General features: G+C 37.5%; 2 protein-coding genes across 5 annotated transcripts; both read left to right on the top strand.

The window, feature by feature from the left end:
- Positions 1-1053: 1053 nt before the first annotated feature.
- LOC132295006 (pentatricopeptide repeat-containing protein At5g38730-like) lies at positions 1054-12291 on the top strand. 4 transcript variants are annotated; one of them, XM_059793075.1, is made up of 3 exons: positions 1054-3479; positions 10628-11626; positions 11751-12291. In XM_059793075.1, the coding sequence occupies exon 1, from the start codon at positions 1431-1433 to the stop codon at positions 3204-3206; it is 1776 nt and encodes a 591-aa protein (XP_059649058.1). In that variant the 5' UTR covers positions 1054-1430; the 3' UTR covers positions 3207-3479; positions 10628-11626; positions 11751-12291. The 4 variants fall into 4 exon arrangements, with proteins under 4 accessions (XP_059649058.1, XP_059649057.1, XP_059649059.1 ...); XM_059793074.1 differs by having other exon boundaries at positions 10628-12291; XM_059793076.1 differs by having other exon boundaries at positions 10632-12291.
- LOC132295007 (uncharacterized mitochondrial protein AtMg00810-like) lies at positions 8391-10465 on the top strand. Its single transcript, XM_059793078.1, has one exon. The coding sequence runs from the start codon at positions 8391-8393 to the stop codon at positions 9342-9344; it is 954 nt and encodes a 317-aa protein (XP_059649061.1). The 3' UTR covers positions 9345-10465.
- Positions 12292-25299: the final 13008 nt, after the last annotated feature.

Raw genomic sequence — 25299 nt, forward strand, 5'->3', positions numbered from 1 at the left:
GCCCCAACGGTGAATAGTAATTTTACTTTTTTACGAGTGAAAATGTCTTTGGGTTTTTGATTCGCGTGTCTTTACGATGTTTTCTAAACCATTGAGTTTTTAGACAATCTTGGAGTGTTTTTTTTTTTTTTTTGTTTTTTTTTTTTAATTCTAAAAATTTTTAATAACGAAAAGTCAACTAACCCAGGCTTGGGGTTTGCAAATTTTGGAAAGAAAAGTTAACAAATTAGGATGGAAGATTCAACCATTTTTTATTGGGTAAATTACACGGACCTCTCCATGATTTGCCAGAATTACATGGACCTTTCTTATGATTTAAAAAATTATTCGAACCTTCCCTAAAAATGAAACTAATCTACACAAATTTTACTTATGTGTGACAATCAGTCAATTTTATTAACGAACCTATCTAATTTACTAAAATTACCTCACGTTGTGAAGCAACGGTTATGCTATAAAATGGTAGGGATAAGGGTATTATGGATATTTTAATTAATGAAGTACACGACATCAGTAAAATTTGTCATTGAGTGACGTTGACTTTAACATAATGGAGGTTTGTATAGATTAATTTCATTTTTAGGGGAGATTTAAGTAATTTCCCAAATCATAGGAGAGGTCCGTATAATTTACTTTTTTTTTTTATTTCAAAGTGAACCGGTATTTTGTTGACTAAAAAAATCAAATTGAATAAAGATTTTAATAATTTTTGGGTAACTTATAGTCACCTCTCATGATATTTGGACAAATATCACATAAATAGATAATAAAGTTTTATTACTTTGACCTCCTCTAACATTTGATGTTTGTGTTCAACGACACTTCCTTAAATTTTATTTATTTATTTTGTCCTGTAAAGCCGTTAACCAAAATTTAAAATGTCTTTTTTGCCCTTCTATTGTAAAAAAAAGGCAATAGTAACCTTATGTACGTAACAAAAAAAAACATTTTTTAGTATATTATGTTGGATTTCTTTAGTATATTATATATATATTCAATTATTTTTTGTTTTTAGAATATCTTCTATTGATTTTTTTTTTTTCTCGAGTGATATTTGTCCAAACATTAGGTAGATCAATGTAATTTATTCATAATATTTCATAATTAAGGAGATTTATAAATTTATCCAAAAAAAAAAAAAAAAGGGAAAAGAAAAAAAAAAAGGAGGAGTTTTTCACAACAACTAGTTTACGCTAGTCTCGGTTTCTTTGACTTTCAGACTAATAAATTTACCCAAAAAGAAAAAAGGAAAATAAAAAAAAAAAAAAACGACAAAAAAAAAAAAGGAGGAGTTTTTCACAAAAACTAGTTTATGCTAGTCTCGGTTCTCTGACTTTTAGACTAAAACCAGATAAAGATGATACTATGAAGGAACCTCCAAGAACTTGTAAATCGTATCCACTTTAAATGGTGTTTGATTTTTTTCCTTGATGGCTGGCTTAGTTTCTCTCAGCAACGAAACCCAGTTTGTCAAAACTGTGTGCGCAATTGTAGTAAAGGGATATTGGGATAATCTTTTGAAGTCCAGGATTGGTTCTAGTATCACCTCAACAACAATCAACCATGTGCTGTTATATCTCTCACCACATCGGTCTTCTCTTTCTTGGTCATTCTTCAATTGGGTCAGTGAATCCATTCCCAACTACAAGCATTCTTTGCAGTCCACATGGACCATGATTCACAGTCTGACCAACCAGAGGCACTTCAAAACTGCACAGAACCTGCTTGAAAAAATTGCTCTGAGAGATTTTTTATCGTCGCCGACGGTTTTGAATGCTCTGGTGAGAGCCCATGATTGCCCGGATTCAAATTCCCAAGTTTTGAGCTGGCTGGTGATAATATATGCGAATTTGAAGATGACCCAAGATGCAATTCAAGTGTTTGAACACATGAGGGTTAATGGGTTTAAGCCTCATATGCCTGCTTGTACTGTGCTTTTGAATTCATTGGTCAAGGATGGGTTGACTGACATGGTATGGAAGATTTATAAGAAGATGTTAAAAGTTGGGGTTGTTCCGAATATTCACATATTCAATGTGTTGATTCACGCTTGTTGCAAGTTTGGTGATGTGGAAATGGCGGAGCAATTGTTAAGTGAAATGGAGCTTAAAGGTATTTTCCCTGATATTTTTACTTACAATACACTGATTTCATTGTATTGCAGGAGGGGTATGCACTATGAAGCTTTGTCTGTTCAAGATAGAATGGAAAGAGGAGGAATTTTGCCCGACATTGTAACGTATAACTCCCTTATCTATGGGTATTGTAGACAAGGTAAAATGAGAGAGGCTTTAAGACTTTTTAGGGAAATTAAAGGTGCTACTCCGAACCATGTGACATACACTACCCTGATTGATGGGTACTGCAGAGTGAATGACCTTGATGAAGCTTTACAATTAAGGGAGGCAATGGAAGCCAAAGGGTTGTATCCTGGGGTTGTTACCTACAATTCAATTCTCCGCAAATTATGTGAACAAGGCAGGATAAAGGACGCAAATAAACTCTTGAATGAGATGAGTGAGAAGAAGATTGAGCCGGATAATATCACGTGTAACACATTAATTAATGCTTATTGTAAAATAGGAGATATGGGGTCTGCATTGAGAGTTAGAAAGAAGATGTTAGATGCCGGAATGAAACCTGATCAGTTTACTTACAAGGCATTGATTCATGGGTTCTGCAAGGCACAGAATATGGACAGTGCTAAGGACTTGTTATTTGACATGCTTGGTGCTGGATTTTCTCCAAGTTATTGCACGTATTCATGGATTGTGGATGGTTACTGCTACCGACAAAATGAAGAAGCGGTAATAGAATTGCTGGACGAGTTTGTTAAAAGAGGTATCTGCCTTGACGTCTCAGTGTACAGGGCACTAATACGAAGGTTTTGTAAGAGAGAGAAGGTTGACTGGGCTCAAAGAATATTCAATCTAATGCAAGGGAGGGGAATATTAGGAGATAGTGTTGTATGCACTAGTTTGGCATATGCTTACATGAAAGCAGGTAACATGGTTGCTTCTTCAGATATGTTGGATGAAATGTACAAAGGGAGGTTGATGATAACACTCAAGATCTACAAAAGTTTCAGTGCTTCTTATGCTGGTGACCATGCCGCCTTAGATATTTTTTGGGATCGTGTGGTTGATAGAGGCCTAATTTCAAAAAATACATTCAAGCATATCCAGCAGTTGAAATTACTGTCTTAAAGGAAAATTGGTGATAACTTTAAAGTTGCAGGCTCTAGTTTATCACTTTATGGGGGTGTCGGCAGATACCTTTCATCATATTTTATGCATCAAGATGGATCTTTCGAGTTCATGAACATTTGGTTCACAACTTCACAAATATATGAACCCACAAGTGAATGGTGTTAACAAACAAATTGGTTGGCCAAACATCAAGGTCTATCGTTCACAATGACCACCTGGTTCCATGTCGGGTTCTCTTAAACAAGAGTGACTAGTCTCACACTCAAAAGGGTTAGTGCATCCTCATCTATCATTGACAGACATGTGGACTTCACTGTTAATTGGCAGTAATTCTCCTTACTATTGGTAGATTATAGAACCGTCTTAACTTCAAGTTTTGTGATTTTTTAGTGACTGAAGCCAGGATTTCAACTATTTGTGTAAATGCACAGTTTGAATTTAGAAGCGCTACATACTGCAGAATCCAATTTGATTTTAGTTTTTAACTTATTTGTATTGTTTGTCAACAAATTTAATCTGACTGATTTTTAGATAATCCTCGGGGCCACTTCTACATTTTACCTATTGACCTTAACCTCTAAGTTCCTGTTAAAATGTTGTCGCTAGTTAGTCTCTTTCATGTTTAGGGACTAGGAGCTCATAACCTCAATGAATTTCACTTTGGCAGCAGGAAGTTTGCCTTCTTTTGTAGAGACTGACTATTTTGCTATCCTTCAAAGCATCGTTCATATGATGGTGTTTGGGGGTGGCAGCCAATCCCTACGCTCCAGCCTGATCCTCTCTTGAAAACATAAAATTTTCCATTGGAGATCATTGCTTCACAGTGGTTATACTCACAATGTTAAACAAAATCTTAATGTACAGGTCTGAAACTTCTTTGCATATTAGAATCCTCAGTTTCAGAACAGTTGCAAACTTCCACAATCCGGTTTGAATCTGTTAGTGTCACTGCTTATAGAAACTATGAAATTTTGAAATATGTCTCATTTTATTTCATTAAATATTCAGAATCAAAAGAACCATCAAGTTCTAAAAAAAATAAAAAAATTTAAAAGTAGATGCTTTTTTTTGTTGTTAAAATTTAAAACATATAAGGTAGAGCCCCTCCTTAACAAAATGATAATTTTATGGCTGTTTATAATTAAACTTAGAAGCCAATGTGCATGAAGATGCGCCTTTTTGTGTGTCTAGATCATGGTCCTAAGCTCGTGCATGTACCAAAATGTTTTCTTTTGACATCAGAAAATCAGACAACAAAAATAAGAAAATCTGGCAACAAAATTAATAACACAACACAAGAAATTGATTGAATTCATTATATCACTATACATTGTGTATTAGGCCATCATCTATATCGAACTGCTTAACTTCTTGTACAGCTCATACAATGCCTCCATTTCATTAATTGAAACATATACAAACAGTACTACGGTTGGAACCTATTAGAATGTATATCCTTTATAATGTTGGGTCATTATGTAATTACCCATAGTAGTTAGGGTTATTGTGTAATTGTGTAATTAGGGTGTCTAACCCTTGTTCTTTATATAAGCCCTATTTAGAGGGCTGAATAGTGAGTGAGACAAGATACACATCTCTCTCAATCTCTCTCTCTCTCTCCCTATCTCTCATGAATCTGAACATGGTATCAAAGCGGTATAAATTCATGGGTGTGGGAAACGACAAGTGTGTTGCCCTTGTATGAGAGCGACTGGAATCGTATGTCGTCGGTGGTTTTGCCGGAAGTTCATGTCGCCGGTAGGTTGAGAACATCACTCAAAGCTGTCATCGTCCTTAGTTGCCGTCAGATCTGAAGCCCGTAGTCGTCGTCGTCAGATCTGCAGCCTCCTTCGTCGCCGTCAGATCTGAAGCCCCTTGGCCGTTTGTGTTGTTGCCGCGTCGATCGTCAGCAAGATCGCCGACACCCACCGTCGTCATTTGCAGAGGTGAAGCTTCATCTCTGCCTTTTTTTCTTTGTCGGAAGTTGCGGAAGTTGTGTGGTGTCGCCGCTGTGTGCTTGCCGGAGTCTGTTGGTGGGATTGTGAATAAGAACACCCCTGTTTGGTTACGCGGCTACACTATTCCAATCCTGGTTTACTAAAACTGGGATAGCAGAGACCTGTTTTTGATCCAATCCAGTTATCCAGATCCGACCCGGTTCCGATTCTGTATTTTTCCCAGGTTCGTTTTTTTATCTTCTCCATGGCTTCCAGTTCAGATCTCCTATCTCCTGCATCCTTTAATCCTCCCATGACTTCAGTCAAGCTTAATGGAAAAAATTACATTTTATGGGCTAAGTCAGTGGCCATTTTCCTGAAAGCCAAAGGCTTTGGCAATCATTTGGTTCAAGATAAACCTAAAAGCAGTGATGCTAATTTTAGTTCATGGGAACAAAGGGATGCTCATATCATCTCCTTAATGCTGACTTGTATTGAACCTCATATTAGCTCCAACTTGTTATATCTGGACATTGCCAAGGAGATATGGACCCGACTCCAATAGTTATATTCTGGTGCTGGTAATATAACCAGAATTTATGAGGTGTGTAGACAATTTTTTGACCTTCATCAAGAGACTCACAGTTTAGAAGAATACCTCTCACGGGCAATGGGACTGTGTGAAGAAATGAATATGTATCAGCCCATCACCTCTGATGTGAAAAGCATGCAGCAGCAACGTGAGGATTTTAATGTTGTTCGGGTTCTCACAGGATTGTCACAAGAGTATGAACCTGTTCGTGCACAGATTTTGGGTAGCCCTACACTTCCCTCTCTACCTGATATGTTATCCAGACTCCAGCTTGCCACTTTATCTAGTGGTGCTTCAGGAAATGCTTCCAGTGGTGTCACTGCCCTTTCTAGCAGTGAACGTTTTGCCTTAGTTGTAAACCAGGGTGGCTTTCAGTCTTCTCGTGGACGTGGTAGTGGTGGTCGTTTCAGCCGTGGCCGTGGCCATGGTCGAGGCAAAGGTAGAGACTCAAAAGTTTGCACTTACTGCGGTCTTACTAATCACACTATCAATTACTGTTGGGATCGTCACGGGAAACCGTCATCTTCTTCCTATGCACATCAAGTGACTTCTAGTGATGGGGATTCTTCTCTCTCTACCACATCCACTGCTCCACATGTGGCTGTTGAGCCTGCTATGGTCACGATTCCCCGAGATGAGTACGGACTTCCACCTCATCTTCCATGGGGTCCTTGGCTCAATCAGGTAGTGCCCCTACATGTCTTTTGTCCTCTAGTCAGAGTCCCTGGATTCTTGACTCTGGCTCATCCGATCACATGACTGGTAGTTCTCATCTCTTATCTGAGTTTCAGTCTGTTCCTTCCTCTCAAAGTGTTACTCTTGCTAATGGATCATCAACTAAAGTCTTGGGTTTGGGAACTGTTCATCTTACCCCTTCTATGTCCCTTTCCTCTGTGTTATATGTTCCTCAATTCCCTTTTAATTTGTTGTCCATTAGTAAAATTACTAAATCTCTTAACTGTTCTGTAACATTTTATCCCACATGTTGTCTTTTCCAGGATCTCAAGACGAAGAAGAGGATTGGTACGGGACATGAAGTAGGTGGCCTGTATTACTTCGATCTTGTACCATCTCCCACAGCTTTTCAATCATCTTTGTCTTCTTTCTAGTGGCACTGTCGTCTCAACCATCCCTCACTATCAGTTCTGCAGCATCAAGTTCCCGGTTTTAGTCATGTCAAGTCTATGTCTTGTGAAACATGTCAGCTTAGTAAGCATTGTCGTGTATCTTTTAAACCAAGAGCTAATAATCGTGTGGCTAGTCCTTTCCAATTAGTTCATTCAGATGTATGGGGACCAATAAAACATATTTCTATTAATGGATTTCGTTAGTTTTGTGACTTTTGTGGATGATCATTCTTGGATGACTTGGTTGTTTTTAATGAAAAATCATTCTGAGTTGTTTTCTATTTTTCAAATATTTCACAAAGAAATCAAAACTTAATTTGGGTGTTCCATTAAAGTTTTACATTCTGACAATGCCAAAGAATATTTCTCAGACCCGTTTGAGACTTATTTTCATACTAAGGGCATCATTCATCAATCTTCTTGTACTTATACTTTGCAGCAAAACGGAGTAGCTGAACGTAAAAATCGTTATCTTCTGGAAGTCTGTTGTGCCATTTTATTTTATATGCATGTTCCCAAACGTTTTTGGAGTGATGTTCTTCTTACGGCATGTCATCTTATTAATAGGATGCCCTCGTCAGTGCTATAGGGTAAATCTCCTCATTCTGTTCTATTTCCTGACTCCGTCTCGTTTAATCTGACTCCACGGGTCTTTGGTTGTGTGGGTTATGTCCATAACCTTGGACCTGGTCTTGATAAACTTGACCCTCGTGCAACTAAATGTGTTTTTCTTGGGTATTCACGCACTCAGAAGGGCTATCGTTGTTACAGTCCTCATTTCCAACGCTATTTCACTAGTGCTGATGTAACATTTTTTGAGTCTATCCCATATTTTTCTGATTTTACTACTCCTCTTGATATTACTTCTGAGCCACCTCTGCCATCGGTTCCCTCTCAGTTTCTTGTTTCCGCACCTCCTCGCTCTGCTATCCCATTGCAGGTTTATACTCGACGACCTCGCTCGCCTACTTCGCTCCCTCCATCACCTTCAGAGTCTTCGGATCTGACGACTTTACCTGATGATTTGCCTATTGCCCTTCGTAAAGGTATTCGGTTGTGTGTTACTGCATATGCCATTTCTAACTTTGTCTCCTATCGTCATATTTCATCCTCTTTATCTTGTTTTTTATCCAAAGTATCTGCTACTTTTGTTCCAAAGACTTTGCAGGCTGCTCTCTCTGATTTGGGTTGGCGACAAGCCATGGTAGATGAAATGGATGCCCTTCATCGTAATGGGACATGGGATCTTGTTCCCTTACCTCCCGGCTCCAAACCGGTTGGTTGTAAGTGGGTTTACACAGTTAAATACCTTCAAGATGGGTCTATTGAGCGGTTGAAGGCTTGCCTAGTGGCAAAGGGATACACTCAGACTTATGGTGTTGACTATGATGAGACTTTTTCTCCTATTGCTAAGATTTCTTCTATTCGGATTCTTATTTCCATTGCTGTCAATTGTAACTGACCGTTGTTCCAATTGGATGTCAAAAATGCCTTCTTACATGGTGACCTGGTTGAAGAAGTTTATATGGAGCAACCACCTAGGTTTGTTGCTCAGGGAGAGTATCGTCACACTGTTTGTCGTCTTAAAAAGGCCCTATATGGATTGAAACAATCTCCACGGGCTTGGTTTGGGAAATTCTCTGAGGCGGCATTAGAATTTGGTCTTAACAAATGCCAGATCGATCATTCGGTATTTCACCTGTGCACTAAAGCTGGCTTTATTTTTCTTGTGGTGTATATAGATGATATTATGATCACAGATGATGATTCTGCAGGCATTGCTAAGTTGAAGTTGTTTCTGCAAAATCGATTCCACACTAAAGACTTGGGTAAACTTAGGTACTTCTTGGGTATTGAAGTTGCTAGATCCAAGGAAGGTATAAGCTTATCTCAACGGAAATATGTGTTGGATTTGCTAGAAGAAACGGGTATGTTAGGTGGTCGTCCAGTTGATGCTCCTATGGATTCAAATACAAAACTTGTGTCTGATGAGGGTGATCTATTTAATGACCCAGGCAGATTTCGCCGCCTTGTTGGGAAATTAATTTACCTCACTATCACTCGACCTGATATTTCATATGCAGTTAGCGTTGTAAGTCAGTTTATAGGAGCTCCTAGAATGCCACATTGGATTGCTGTTCTTCGGATTATCCGATATCTCAAGCGAGCTCCAAGTTTTGGGTTACTATACAAATCAAATGGTCATCTCAGGGTGGAAGGTTTTACAGATGCTGACTGGGCTGGTTCTCTTTCAGATAGGAGATCTACTACAGGCTACTGCACATTTGTAGGAGGAAATCTTGTTACGTGGAAAAGTAAAAAGCAAACGGTGGTAGCTCGGTCTAGTGCTGAAGCTGAGTACAGGGCAATGGCACATATCACTAGTGAGGTGACATGGATACAAAATCTCCTAAAAGAACTTGGGTTGACAGTTGAAACTCCTAGTACAGGGCAATGGCACATACCACTAGTGAGGTGACATGGATACAAAATCTCCTAAAAGAACTTGGGTTGATAGTTGAAACTCCTACTCCATTGTTCTGTGATAACCAAGCAGTAGTTCACATTGCATCGAATCCTGTGTTTCATGAGAGAACCAAACATATTGAGGTTGATTGTCATTTTACTCGGGAAAAAATATTAAGTGGTAGCATCTCTACTCCATTTGTGAAGTCTGAAGATCAATTAGCTGATATGTTTACCAAAGTACTGGGTCATAATCGGTTAAGGACTATTTATTCCAAGCTGGGATTATTTGATATATATTCTCCAGCTTGAGGGGGAGTGTTAGAATGTATATCCTTTATAATGTTGGGTCATTATGTAATTACCCATAGTATTTAGGGTTATTGTGTAATTGTGTAATTAGGGTGTCTAACCCTTGTTCTTTATATAAGCCCTATTTAGAGGGCTGAATAGTGAGTGAGACAAGATACACATTTCTCTCAATCTCTCTCTCTCTCTCTCTCTCTCTCTCTCTCTCTCTCTCTCTCTCTCTCTCTCCCTATCTCTCATGAATCTGAGCAGAACCATTTTACTATTTTGCTTTTGTTCTTACTCTGTTTCCTTCAGCCTTTATTTGTTCCCCTTCTAGCCATGGCTTCATTAATGTGACTGGCTATTTTTTCCTGTGGAAATCTTATTATTATTAGTACTGGAGAATTATATCTCTAAATTTATTTTTAATTCGTTTAAAACTTTGCTTATGATTTGTGATTAATTTCATTAATTTCAGAATTTTTTGTGCCAAGCATAAAACTTTCGTTGCTTCTGAAAATAAAATCTATTGATTTGGATAAGGTGATATTTAAATGGTAACAGTAACAAAATAAACTCATGTTTAGCAATTGAATCCACTTTTTCCATAGGACATTTATGTGATTTTTGTATCCTTAAATGAATCTGAATTGAACTGAGGCTGTTCACATTATGCTAAAATGCTCTTAAACATGTTGTAATGCATTAGAACATATAGAGCTTCATAAATGTTGTTGTGATATTCTTGTTTCTCCTTTGTGACTCGAATGATGATTACATTGTTGTCCATCTTTAAGTCTCTTCTTTTTCTGCTAGATGTTTCTTTGCATGTCATAATCATATTTGCATGCAGGGAACACGTAATGTTTATGATATGCAGAGGGCACTATTCATTGTTGAAATGCATAGTTGTTTGGGTGGTTGCTGTTTTGCTTATAGAACCAGTTCTTAGTTTAGTCACTCTTTGAGACAGGTTCTGATTTTAGGTTTTGATTGTTGGAAAAGGAAGGACTGAAGATCGCAAGGAGTCTAAAGGTGGGAAGAAGAAGAAGTCTAGTAGTAGTAAATCATTGTTTTACAAAGCTCCCCTAGGTTATAGAATTGAAAATGGTCAACCCCATGGTGGAATCAAGAAGTTCAGATCAGCTTACTCCAAAGTTCTAATATGATTCATTTCAGCATGTTACTTGATCGACGAAATTTGAAGCCTTAAAAGGCTACCCAAGCTAACGTCTAATCCCGTATTCTGTGTTTGCGGAAATCATCCTGAGATTCTCCAAGTTGCAACATAGCCACCAAAGGTGGTTTACATTCAAATTTTCTGCTCTAGTATTTATTTATTTTTCTTCTTTTCTCACCCTCTTGTTAGCATTTCTTTCCTTTAAGGCATGATGGCCTTGCCCATATCTGCAATTGGATTTGAAGGGTATTAGATATCATTTTTCGAGCCTGGCATCTTTGTTGATCCTGAAGGCAGGGGCCTCCGATCTTTATACAGTTCCCAATTGGATGAAATCCTACAGTCTGCTGAAATGCACTATTGTTGCTTCGTTCTTGAATGATCATGTTGATTCTTATGTCCTTTCAGAGTCTAGCCTGTGTACCCTTCTCAAACCTAGTCAAAACAAGTGGAACAAATTTGTTTCTGTGAATCCCACCCATCCTAAATCTACCTGCTTCTCTTTCCCTCTCTGTGAAAACTGTTTGGTACACTTGTGGATGCTTTATATTTTCTAGGGCTCAGCCTTTTTTCCACACCGTCGTTTCTCTGAGGAGGTAGCTGTTCTTGATAGCTATTTTGGTGAGCTTGGTTCTGGAAGTAACGCTTATGTGGCGGGTACTGTTGACCAGCAACAGAAATGGCATGTTTGCTGTGCTTCTGCTGAGTTTGCAAATCCTTCTGATGTGGTTTACACCCTGGAGATGTGCATAACCGGTTTGAACAGTTAGAAGGCATCTGTGCTTTACAAGACTCATGCAAGCTCCACAGCTGCAATGACTCAGGTTCTGGTATTAGGATGATTCCTCCAGATTCTTATACATGTGATTTTGAGTTTGATCCTTGTGGTTACATTGAAGCAGTTGATTATGATTTCAAAGTTGTAAATTTGTCGAACTTGATGAACAGGGTGTTGACTTTCTTCCAACCAAGTGAGTTTTCTATGGCATTGCACACTAATGTTGTGGGTAAGAAACTTTGTCCTTAGATCACTTTGAATGTGAAAGGATACAGCTGCAGAGAAAGGAGCTACAAAATGCTTGGCAGAGGGAGGTCATTCATTACCTTAGCTTTACGATGGTGGCTGTGGGTGTCCCAGGTCCTGAGGTCCACCCTACAGTGCTGTTGGAGTGAGAGCGAGGAAGATGAACAAGTGGAAAAGGTATAATTCTGGATTAGATGTGGTGGTCTGTCCTCTCTCTCATTTTACTTGATAATATCGTAATGTCATGGTTTCTCGTGTCATCCCATAAGTCTTCTATTGTCAATATATGTTGTTTATGTATCATGTTACTGAATTAGTCTAATAATACTATCAGTTGGAATACTATGTCTCGGATGTGCAGTATGTAATATAATGTGTTGGAATTTGTAAGCTGAGGCTTGAACCACTGTTTAATCATAACATTCATAACTTGCATCCTCTCAGATTGTCTCATGAGGGTAGCATAGCATGCTTCTAATTCCTCTATTATTGCTCGGCCGTTGCAGAAAATGTAGTATGAGATAACAGCTTTGGATCCATGGCATTGAGGTGAGAATTGTTTCATATTTGTCCCATTAAAAACGAAATCAGATTCATAATCAACATTATGTATTACAATAGAAATCAATTTGAGATGCAATTCCCACATTGATAGTTTTCCTAAACATTCTCATTCATTGTATAGCTGCTGCAGTTGTTCAAGCAGCCTCAAAATGGTGTAATTTTCTTTCTGAGTACACTTGCCAGTTTGCAGCACCATTTGCATATTTGTGGCAAATATAGTTCAAGTATATATATATATATATATATATATATATATATTCCAAGGCAAGAATGTTAGATTAGAAGTTAGAGGTGTGAAGGCTCACAATCGGGGCTCTCAAGGACAATGGAGGAACCCAATTGCTGAATTACTAAGGCATTTCACAAATAGTTGAAGTAATTCAGTAGGCAATTATGTTGCCCAAACATTTTAGTCCCTATAGGTTAAAATGTACCATTTTCTGTAACGTTTTAGCCCCTCTACGGCTCTACTCTTTTTGCATTTCTTTGGAATCAACTCTTATCTCAAGGTCATGAGCCAATCTGATCTCAAGTAATTGTTGCACCAAATCAAACCCGGACTGCCACTATAGTATGTACATACTCCACGTGTCTCTCTTTTGATAAAAATTTGATTCAATGGTTTTTTATTTTTTTATTTAGAGAACTCCAAAAGAGGAGGGAAGATTTGAGAAAAATATCTAGGCATTTGCAAAAATGACATTTCTAAACATTATTGGATGAAAATTTCAAATTAAAAATCTAGAATATGTAGAAAAGGCTAAATAGTAAACAAATTATTAATTTTACTGTACAAATTAAAAAATCTAGAATATAACCTCTCATCTCCCAGAAATATTTTATAGGTGTTCTATCTCCTCGTTCTCAACATCTTACCATCCTTGTTAACTTCCCTTTTGTTCTCCAAACGCTAACCTCACTTCCAATCGCCATCACAATGTACTATGAAATAGAAAAAAAGAAAGAAAAATCAAAGTTGACAAACTAGTAATAACCTAGTTATTATAATATTACAACTTGTGCGGATAAAATTAAATTTGGTTACGCAATCATAGGTAACTATGGTGTGGTTAAACACCTTCTTAATCTTCATCAAAAGTGGGTTTTGAGTTGGTGTTCAAGGTCCTGTAATAAGATTGTTCATTGTCTAAGTAGATTTGCACTTCAAAATCAGAGTGGGGAAGTTGATTGGGATGTCTATCCCCATGACTTCTCTAAATTATGACAGTAATGTTTCTGCTCTTGAATGAAGTTTGTTGTTCTTTCGGAAAAAAAATAGTGTGGTTAAAAGATATTATTGAACTTTTGGGTATATGTTCAAACATGATAAAATACGTAAAATCGAGTTCCAGTTAACAAAATAGAAATTTACATATCCAAAGTATATCAAACTCATGTACACCATTTTAAATATATATTATTTAGAATATAAATAAAATAAAATAAATTACTTTATAATATCTACACATCCCACCAATTCCATATAAATATATATTCTAGTAATAATAAATAATGACAATTTTGTCACTTTGATGAATTTTTTAACTGTTACTTTTAATTAATCAATGTATGTCAAATATAAAAAATTGAGATCCTTTACTTTTTTATATGTTGCATTAATGACCAATCAAATATATTTGGTCAAAGAACTCTCCTTAACTCTTAGGTCTAAATGTCAGTATACTTTGATTATTGGATGTTAAGTTTGTCACGCACACCCATATGGAATCTTATTGTGAAGAATGAGTTAAATGATTTTAAAAAATTCAATAAAATTGTATTAATGGGTAACGAGATATGTGATATAAATTTTATACAAGGCAACTTTTAGTGTCAAAATGTGTCTGAGTTACAATTTTTGCTTTACTTTGAGTCTTGATGTCAGGAGTGGAATAACAAGTGTAAGCATATTTTGATTCAATGAGAACATCATTTAGAACATGTGTGCGAGTGAGGGCACTATATATTTAATGTTTTGTGCGGTAAGACTTTGGAAAAATAAATTTTTATTAAAAAATTTGAAGTTTGGAAAAGTTGAACAAGTTGCACTTTGCCATAACAGATTTTCTAAGTATTTTTTTTCAAGTATGCCAAAGTGGAACCGGTTGCACTTAAAGTAAAACCAGTTGCACTTGCCCGTAATCCACTTTTTCAATTCTGCCAAAGTCCAATCGGTTGCACGTTAAGTAGCACTGGTTGCACTTTCCTGATTGTGCGAAAAATCAGATTTCAGTAACTTTTAATTTTTTTTTTTTTTTTTTTACTCAAACTTTTAAGCCATCCAAGTCCTTGATTTCTTTGGCTAGTCAAAGCCAGGTCTCACTCGCTAGCCAGTACCTTTCCCCTCTTGCTACAGAAGACTGTTCTTCCGAGACTAGGCAACAAGACTTGGTTATCCAAGACGAAGGCCCGATGATCCAAAACCATAGCTATTGGTTTTGATGTGTTGATGATCAAGTCAACCTTGGCTTAAATTTCATCACGCTAATCACTGCTCCACGACATTGATCCAAATATTTCTTTGCAGCTTCTGTCTTGACTAACCTCTTGCAAAACGTTGATTGTCTCCACTATACACTATTCCATCCGTTAAACCTTCGAGGCTTCGTATTGACTACTTGAGCTTCATGTTATGTAACCTATCATGATTTTTTGATTATCATGACCAAAAACGCCGATTGATTGACTCCATCTTCAATTGAAACTCGTTTCAAAACCTGTTGAGAATTTTTGTGTTTTATGAACCTTCTGAGCATATATCCTAAGCCGAATCATCGGTTCTGATACCACTTGTGGGCATAACAAAAGTGAACAAAACATTGAGATCCAACAAAAGATAGAATAAAATAAAGCAATCATACAGAAATATAAGATTTACATGATTCACCCAAAATCTGGGCTACATCCATGGATGCGGATATTCCACTATAATCATCTAGAGATATTACAACAGAAGAGAATAATGAGTACCGGACCATACACACAAACTCCTACTTCAAGGTAAATTGACAGATACTCGAGCTTTACAATGGGTACTACTCCACGAGACTTTCCCTCGTCATTAGTGCTCTCTACCAAACCCTTAAACTCCCTTTACACATCAACTCCGACATAAAACTACATCTCAACTCATACCTTTCAATTATAACCTAGATATCTATTTATAGTGTCCAAAACTCTATTTCTTGTTTGACAAGAATTACAATTCCTTAGAACCCCCGTACTTGCCAACCAAGAAATTACCTAATACAATATAACTCTAAAATAGAAACCTAATTACAATTAGAATTAATTTGAGACACAATCCTAATAATTTTGAATTAGGATTCCCTCATGTGCTTTAGATGTATCAACGCATATAGAGAGGGTGGAAATCACTCTCCATTGGTTGTGATCCTCATAGTCGAGTGCATCCCACTCCATATGAATCTCCACTCTTTCTTGTATACTGGGCCATCCTATGCATATGTGTGATGTCCCATATCGTCTGCGGGAGAAGTTCCTTGGTATTTATTTGTGTAGACATTTCTTAATCATGTATGTACATTTTGAGGAAAACTGTAAATACCGAGAGGTAAGTGTACAAAGCGGGTAATATCTACAAGGTATGGGGCAGGTGGTGACAAATGGCATTAGAGCCAATACCCAGTCGAAAATAGGAAGCATGCACAAGCCTATGTGGGTCAGTCCAACGAGGATATTGGATCCCAAGTGGTGATTTTGACATCCCACATCGCCTCCTAAAAGGAGACTTTTCTGTCATTTATATGTATGGACACTCCTTAAGCATCTGAACGCGTTTTAAGAAAAACCATGAACATCATAGGAGATTGTGTAAAGTTAATCTCTTAAAAAAATTAATTATTAAATTCTCAATTCTATCAAACAAACCTAAAACTCAAAACTAAATTAAACATATTGTCACATCTATGGGCGGAGCCAGTATATGCCCAGGGTGGATGTACTCCCTGACCTGGCCCTACTTACTATTATATATATACTCAATTTATATATTTTTATATGTATATATGAAAAAAATTATACAATACCTCTTAAAATTTTTATTTTATAAAATTATCTCTTAAAATTTATATTTCTTCTCATTTTTACTCTTCGTTTAATTTCTTTTATAAAAAGACAAAATTTACGGGCTTCCAAATATTTACACAATTTTGCAACTTGCAATATTTTTCCTTATCCTCAGTTTTGAATAGAGATGTTTTTGTCTTTTCTTCTTTTAGATTTGCGTGCCATTGATTCTGATTTTTGTCCCCCCATTTAAACTTCCACTCGCGCTTTACTGTGTTTCAAAAAAGATTCAGGCTAACGTTAGGTGCCAATTTCAAAGGAGAGAGATGAGGAAAGATAAAAAAAAATTGTCAAGACAACTACAAAGATTCTACAAGATCAAATGAAAGATTCCGTAATCAAATAGAAGTTTTTTTAATGATGAAATTTGTTTTTTTAATTAAGTTAAATACCATTTTTCGATTTCTCCAAGCACGTGATAGAAATAAAAAATGGTCCACGTTTTTAGTGGTACAAAAGAAAGGGCAAAATTTGCCATGTATATTGTCTCCCCCATCAACTAAAATGAATGCCGAATATTATATCAACCTTTCATTGTCAATCTACACCTACTTTCGCAAGAAATTAAATTCCACTATCAAATGGTGGAGAATGCATACAATTTGGTCAGTATAAGGTGCACCAGGCACGTCCCAATTATGCAATATGGACGATTTTAATATTCTGGTATACTAGACACACTTAATATCCACTTTATATAGTGAATAATATCGTTAAAGATGGTGCCCTTGTTTTGCTTACTCATATTTTATATTAGAAAGTCAAAAATTAATGGATTTTTTTTTTTTTTTTTTTTTTTTTTTTTTGCATTTTTATTTTAACCAGAAACAAAATAAATATTTTATCGTATTGTGTTTTGTTTCGTTGTATGATGTTTTGAGTACTAATGAGAAATATGTTTGGTTACTTCTATTTATTGCAAAATTTTTAGAAGAAAAAATATAAAAAATATAATTGGCAAAAAAATGTTGCATGCAAGTTTTAAAAAAATAATGACTAGTTTAAAAAGTTCATTTTAGAAATTTTTAAAAGTTTTCTTTTGGCTACTATTTATTGTTACAATACTATTGCTACAATGAGAAAACATGTAAAAATATTAAATTGGTCGATTTTTGACCTTAACACTGTACAAAACAAAATATTTTTTACCAAACAAATTTTATTCACTGTTCATTGATACACAAAAACAAAAAATATCAAAAATAAAACACATGCCAAACATATCCTTAATTAGGAACATAATTGCTTTATTCTTTTAGATGCAAAACATAAGATATGGAGGTGTAGGTGCAAAATTTCAATCAACTACAAATAGTTAAAAGAAAAATACAACTCACTCAAAGAAAATAACAGATAGCAATAATTATTCAGAGAAAAACGTATATTGCTCGATGATCTTTATTGGAGGTCTCTATTTATATATAAAAGGTGGTGGAATTATAGTAGGACTCGCCTTGCTTGTCTTCCAATTCATTCCATAAACATCATTATTTATTAATAGAGCTCTTTCCTTTTCATAATTCTTTCCATGTCAAACTTTCCTTGCACGGAGTTTTCCTTCTATGATGAATTCTTTGATTAATAGGACTCATTCACTCTCAAATAGTTTGGATCGAATACATCTTGGGCCAGCTGAGCTTTGAGTAATGGGCTAGAAGATTAGTGCTAGCAACCTTAGTCTAAAGGGAGACTTGATTTGGGCTCGATTCGGATTGGGCTTCTGCAATTTGGGCTCGACCTGAATTAGGCTCTCGTAATATATCAAAGAACTAAAAATATAAATTTGTAATGTGATGACGTGGACGACTCTTATTGGAGGAGGATTTTTCCCTCCACACTTTGTCCCCAATTCCCTCTTTAATTGGACTATGGCTCCTAATTAAAAGGAAATTGAAGTTACACAGTTGCCAATTTTGCAAAAGGCGGTTCAAGGAGTGCCCATTGCCATTCTGTCCCAAGAGCTTCTTCAAGACTTACTTTTGCTCTCACTGCGTCCATTAGGTTCTTCACTTCGTCGTGTAAACAGGTTAGTTCTTTAGCTATTTATTTGATCTTGTATCATAAGCACCTCACCCACTCACGACCATATAGAGATTGTAGATTTCGAGTCCACACTTTCGTGTTCCCCTATTCTTATTAGGGTTTTTCCTCTTAGGGTTTCTTCCCCCATTGAATCTGCGAACGATTCGGTTAATCAAATGGATGTTTCTCTACCTCAAGCCGAAGTTTCTACTTCCGGGTCAGATAGTGCTTTCACCAGAGGGAGAGAAAGATGATTTTGTTTATACGGCGTCTCAAATTTAATGTTGAGTCTGTAATGGAGGAATTTGAAATCCCTGAAGGGGTAAAAATTGTTGAATACCCCGAGAAGGCAGATTTCAGTTCCGGCGAGGGCGTTGGAGAGAATGAATTGCTCTTATCAGTTGGGCACCTTAATGCTCTTTGATTTCCTCTTTACCCTTTCTATCACCTGTTCTTCAATAAGTTAGGTCTTGCCCCTCTTCAAGTAAACCCTAACTTTCTTTGAATAGTCTTGGCACTTTTGGTTCGCCGAAGGCTAAAGAGTCTTGACTTAACTCTCACTGACCTATTGATTACCTACACCATCTCCAGGCATGGGACCGAACCTGGACGTTTTTATTTTACTTCCTCTCTCCAGCAAAGGATATCTATGGACTTTCCTACCTCCGAGAAGAAATGAAAATAGAGAATGATAATTGTTAAAGGGAATTGGGCTATGTCTCATTCGAGCAAACTCATAATCTCTCGCAAATTCGGGAAGTTAGGTATAGAATGTTTTCCCTCCCTTCATGCCAAGTGCTTTGGTGCTTCCCATGTCGAGTCTTACTCTTTCGTCATACTTATGAATTTCTTGGTGTTTTTTTAGCAACCTTCCCTTCTTCTGCAGCTAAGAACAGGCTCACCTTCCTTGAAGAAAAAGTTTGGAGTACTCCTCTATAATACCCCTAATTTTAAAAAGATAGTCTCGGTAGTCTATTTTATGGTTTTATTGTAATTTGTGCATTTATATATGTTTATTTGGCTATTTACTTATTTGTTTTATTTGTTGTTAATTAATTGCGGTTAATGTTTTATTTAATTGTTGTTTTATTTAAATGTTGCATTTATTTTAATTGTGGTATTTATTTGAATTATTTAATTGAGTATTTGTTTTAAATTATTTTCTGTCTTACGTATATGTTTACATGGTAGTCTGATTTAATTGTTTTATTATCTCTGATTATTATTATTATCTTAGGGTTTAGTTAGGGTTTAGTGTGTCACGGTTAACCGACTTAGATATAATATGTATGGTTTTTCTCGTCTTTAAATTAAACTAGGATTAGGGTTATTGTTTTGAAGCCTATAAATACTATATGATATGTCGACTTAGTGTTTTAGAATACAAAACCTCTTTTCTGATAGTGAAAAACATAGAGAGATATGAAGAGAAATAGAGGGTGAACTTGGGTGATTAACAAAGCAGTTCAAGGAAAAAGGAACTTGGTTACTTTTGGGTTGAACCAAAGCACCAGAGGTGTAGAACTGCAGTTTAGGACGTTGACGGAACATTTAGAGACGGTGGATTAGAGTTTCAAAACTGAAACTAAAGGCAAGTCTCTGTTTTACTCTTTCCCTTTAATCTGTGTTCTGTGCATGCCTAGGTAGACTCCAGGGATTGAATAAATGTTAAAACGGATTAAACGAATGTTATAACACATCAATTATGCATGCTTAAACAGCATTTAATTTCATTGAATTATTTGTGTTGTGTTGCTTAGGAATTTCTAACAGAAAACCTGTTGCTGTTGTTTTTAAACGTTGTGTTCAATTTATGTCGTGGTTGTATACCAATGATTTAGGATTTATCTGGAACATTAATTGAACCTTAGAACAAGTATTAAAAGAGTTACAGAGGCCTGGGTATCGCCGGAGGCGAGGAAGACGAAGTAGAAAAACGCAGAAAGCTTCAGAAAGGGAGTGAGCAGGCTCCCAAAAGGAGGGAGCTAGCTCCCTTATCAAAGGAGCCGGCTATAAGGAGCATGGAGCCGGCTCCATGTTGCAAAGGGCAGGCTCCCTAAGTTAGGGAGCCGGCTCTCACTTCAAAAGAGCAGGCTCTCAACTTGAGAGAGCCTACTCTCACCTAAAATGTCGTTTTATTTATTTATTTATTTATTTTTATTTTTGGACTGTATTTGGGTTGTACAGAGTTTTTATACTTTGTTTAAATTGTGTTAAATGATGTATATTATTGTTTTAGACCTGTAAGAATATAAGTAAACAATAATTCATAAATGGATTAAGGAATGGACAGTGTACAGTTAGGGAAAGATCCTACATGTTGCACTTTGAATGTTAATCAGCGTACACTTTGGAACTTGGAGGATTGTTTATATGTGATTTAATTTTTATTAATCATATTTAAATAGGATTATAAGTAACACGGATTACTTGAATTTAACCATGCTTGTGTTGGATCAAATTAATACTCACCTTGTTATTCAACTGCATCAGTTATGAACAATTTGGAGGATGTGAAGGCTTATATTTGTTTTATCAGTTTATATTATTTTTTTTAGGCTCTATAAAGAATGCCTAATGTTGATCTACATGTATTAATTTATATTGATGCATATTTTGGAGGTTGGTTGTTGAATATTTAGTGTTGTTTTATTAACTATGCTATTTAGAAGATTGTATACACCGGCATGAGACGGTGGCATACTAGGGATGGACTAGTTCAAATACTAAGTCCTACCTAAACTGGATTGAAGTATGGATTAACTAAAAAGGTTAAGTCCATCTCATATTTTAGTCATGCCTATAAAATAATTGAATGACCTAGTAGTTTCTGGAGGATTTGTTATACATATATCAGACCATTATACAGATGGATGATATTATATAATAGGAGGACGCAGACTTTATATATTTATGATATGGTACCATGGTATGAGCTTGAGTCTCAGGACCAAGGTTGGGGTGCGTATATCGCCTAGGATGGATAACTGGACAGTAGTTGCTATTCCCTGGTAGGTCTAGGTACACATGACCACATTATGTGCGATTTGCATGGTATCTCTACTCAGGCTGAGACAGACCTATTGGACTAGTAAGCGTCCTATAGTGTGTACTTATACATATATGGACTATTCTAGATATTATTGAGTCTATCTAGGATGTATCTGCGTATCGAATTCCTGTTTAGATCGTAGTAGAATATGACTTGCATGTGGGCCTGACCCACTCTCTTATTTTTAAGGTGCTCGTCAGTTCCAGGTTTAGAGCTTGGTCGTGCAGAGCAGATACAGATTTTCATTCCACCGACTACGTAGGACTGCTTCCTTATTACCTTGGATTTTGATTATAGTAATTTTTTTTTTTTACAGTTGGGATTTTTATTAAGGGTCCACTAGATGGATTTCCGAGTTGTTAATTAATTGGAGGTTTTGGATTGATGGATTTGAACAATTATCTTTTGAGGATTTTCAATTAGAGTTCTTTTCAGCCATTTATTATTTAGTTCTTAATATTTCGATTTGTATTATGTGTTTGTTAAATATTAATTGTTTGATATTTCTCTCGGGTTTGGGGCCTGGGCCTGATCAACCCATGTCTCGGATCCGAGGGGTATCACAGTTGGTATCAGAGCACTCCAGGTTCAAGTGACTCTAGGATTCTGTCGTATAAGACTTCTGTGTAGCGTTTTCTCTTGATTAGAGCTTAAGTTTAGTATTCGTTGTATTCCTTTACGGTTCAGTTTAATCGTACTGATGTCTGTCTTTCTGTGTTGACATAATGGTTAATGTAAGAACCAGACGAAACAATCAGGGACGAAGGGAAGCGGCCTGCAGGCAGCTTTAGGAGGATGATGGTTAGTTCTATGGAGAGCAGGAGGACGTTGAGCAGGCACAGGATCAGGTTAGAGATCTAGAGTATCCTCCTCACATCAACGACCTCATTGACAAATACACTTCGGAATCAGCCTCAGGTACAGCCGGCACGGTTACCAGCACCGGTTGTTCAGACTGATACTTGGGAGAAGGCCAAGCGTTTTTTCACAAAGGGGAGCCCACCTGAGTTCACAGGCTCCACCGATGCGAAAGCAGCTCACCAGTGGAAACAGGACATCGAGCGACATCTTCACTTGGTTCATTGCACGGAGGTTCAAAAGCAAATGCTTGCTACCTTCAAGCTGGTCGGAGATGCATTACAGTGGTGGGAGTCAGTTATCACCACAGAGGAGAGGATGACATTGACTTATGATCAATTCAGTGCATGTTTTAATGAGAAGTACTTCCCTTATACAGTCAGGGCAGCCATGAAGACCAAGTTTCTTAATCTGCAGCAGGAGAACATGACAGTGGCGGAGTATGAGCAGCAGTTCATGCGCTTATCTCTTTTTGCACCAGAGGAGGTGGATACCGAGGACAAGAAGCGCAACAGTTTCATTAAGGGACTGATGTGGTCTATCAAAAGAGCTATTACAGGCAGTCCAGCCTATACTACATATGCTTAGGTGGTACACACTGCTCTACAACAGTATCAGTTGACAGTGGACTTCAGACAGGCTAAGGGTGAAAAGCGGGGTGATAGAAATTCTGCTAACCAGTCACCTGAGAAAGGGAATGGGAATGGACACCGACAGAATGACAAGGGCAAATTCCAGGGACAACAGCCTTGGAAGAAGCACAAGGGTGGTTCAAATGCTCACATGGATGTGGCACCTATTCAGCGACAGCAGAATGAGGGACCGCAGTCAGGACAGGGTCAGCCACAGGATAACCTACAGAGGAGGCCATTTGGTACTTTTCAGGGTAGTTGCTACACTTGTGGAGAGTATGGTCATACTTCCAGGTAGTGTCCTAAAGCAAGACAGGGACAGGGATAAAGATAACATGTGTAGCAGGGGCAGAGGGCGCTAGTGCCTTTACCAGCTCCACAGGTTCCACGGATTCAGGGACAGACATATTCGGCTTTACCGGCACCGCCGCAGCCTCAGGGACAGGCATCGTAGCAGCTATATTATGGCAAGGTGTACAACCCCATGCCACAGGATATGCAGGCAGCTCAGGCTTTTGAGGGTAAGTTTCCTATTCATGGTGTACATGGACGTGTTTTATTTGATACAGGTGCTACACACTCATTTCTAGCTAGATCTTTTGTTGCTTTGTCTGGGATGGCGACTCGGGTTTGTGATAGACCTCAGAGTATTTCGACACCGTTGGGCAATATAGCCATTTTACATGAGAGTGATAGGCCTATGACATTAGATATTGGTGGACTAAGATTTTTAACCAATCTATTAGTCCTGGACATGCATAGTTATGATGTGATACTTGGGATGGATTGGTTATCTCACTACCATACCCAAGTTAATTATTTTGATAGGTCTATTGTGTTCACCATACCTGGCCAGGATATGTACGTCGTCGCTATGCCACGTTCTAATGGGGGCAGTAGCACTTATTTGTTTCATATGGAGGAGGAAACGGAGGAGGGGACTACTGTATCGTTGGATAACATACCAATTGTACAGGAGTTATTGGATGTTTTTCAGGAGATTCCAGGGTTGCCGCCTAGTTACAAGATCGACTTTGTGATTGACTTAGCTTTAGGCACTATGCTTATTGCTAGGGTACCGTATAGGATGGCACCAGTGGAGATGTGAGAGCTGAGGGATCAGATTCAGCAGCTACTCAACCAGGGTTTTATTCGTAGGAGTACTTCACCCTAGGGAGCACCGGTTTTGTTTCTGAAGCAGAAGGATGGTTTGCTTTGACTATGTATAGATTACAAGGAGTTGAACAAGGTTACTATTCATAACAAGTATCCGTTACCTAAGATTGATGATCTTTTTGATCAGTTGAGGGGAGCTACCTATTTCTCTAAGATTGATCTGCGGTCTGGATATCATTAATTTCGGGTTCGGGAGCAGGATGTTCCGAGGACAACGTTTCTCACAAGATACGGATCTTATGAGTTTCGAGTGATGCCGTTTGGGTTGACTAATGCACCAGCAATTTTCATAGATTTAATAAATAGAGTCTTCAGGGCTTACTTGGATCAATTTGTCATTGTCTTCATAGATGACAACTTGATTTACTCAAGGTCAGAGGACGGACATGCTAGACACCTTTGGATAGTCTTGCAGACGCTTCGTGAGCACCAGTTGTATGCCAAATTCGAGAAATGTGACTTTTGGCAGCAGGAGGTGAAATTTCTGGGTCACGTGGTGTCAGAAAGAGGAATAGCGGTGGATCCAGCCAAGGTTTCAGCAATGGTTGAGTGGGGACAGCCTACTTCACCTACCGAGATTCGGAGTTTTCTCGGGTTGGTGGGGTACTATCGTAGGTTCATCCAGGGGTTCTTCAAGATAGCAGGACCACTCACTCATTTGACTAAGAAGGGTATACGGTTTATGTGGGATGAACATTGTTGAAACGCTTTTGATGAGCTAAAGACTAAGTTGATCTCTGCACAGATTTTTTCTACCCCACAGAGCTGGATAGAGTATCTTGTGTACACAGATGCTTCGTCGTAGGGTCTTGGATGCGTGTTAATGCAGGAGGAGCGACCGATTTCATATGGATCTCGAAAGCTTAAGCCTCACGAGCTTAATTATCCAACACATGATTTGGAGTTGGCAGCTGTGGTTTTTGCCTTACGTATTTGGAGGCATTATCTGTTGGGTGAGTCCTTCAGATTATTCAGCGATCATAAGAATCTGCAGTATTTGTTCACCCAGCGGGAGTTGAATATGAGATAGCGCAGATGGTTGGAGTTTGTAAAAGACTATCACTTTTCTATACAATACCA

This window comes from Cornus florida, unplaced genomic scaffold (genome assembly GCF_030987335.1).
Source record: "Cornus florida cultivar Cherokee Brave unplaced genomic scaffold, ASM3098733v1 CherokeeBrave_3.0.0_Hap2_Chr02, whole genome shotgun sequence".
Lineage (NCBI taxonomy): Eukaryota > Viridiplantae > Streptophyta > Magnoliopsida > Cornales > Cornaceae > Cornus > Cornus florida.

What these genes read in the sequence shown, in the direction of transcription:
- LOC132295006 (XM_059793074.1), top strand. Translation starts at nt 1,431, where the DNA reads ATGGCTGGCTTAGTTTCTCTCAGCAACGAAACCCAGTTTGTCAAAACT.
- LOC132295007 (XM_059793078.1), top strand. Translation starts at nt 8,391, where the DNA reads ATGGAGCAACCACCTAGGTTTGTTGCTCAGGGAGAGTATCGTCACACT.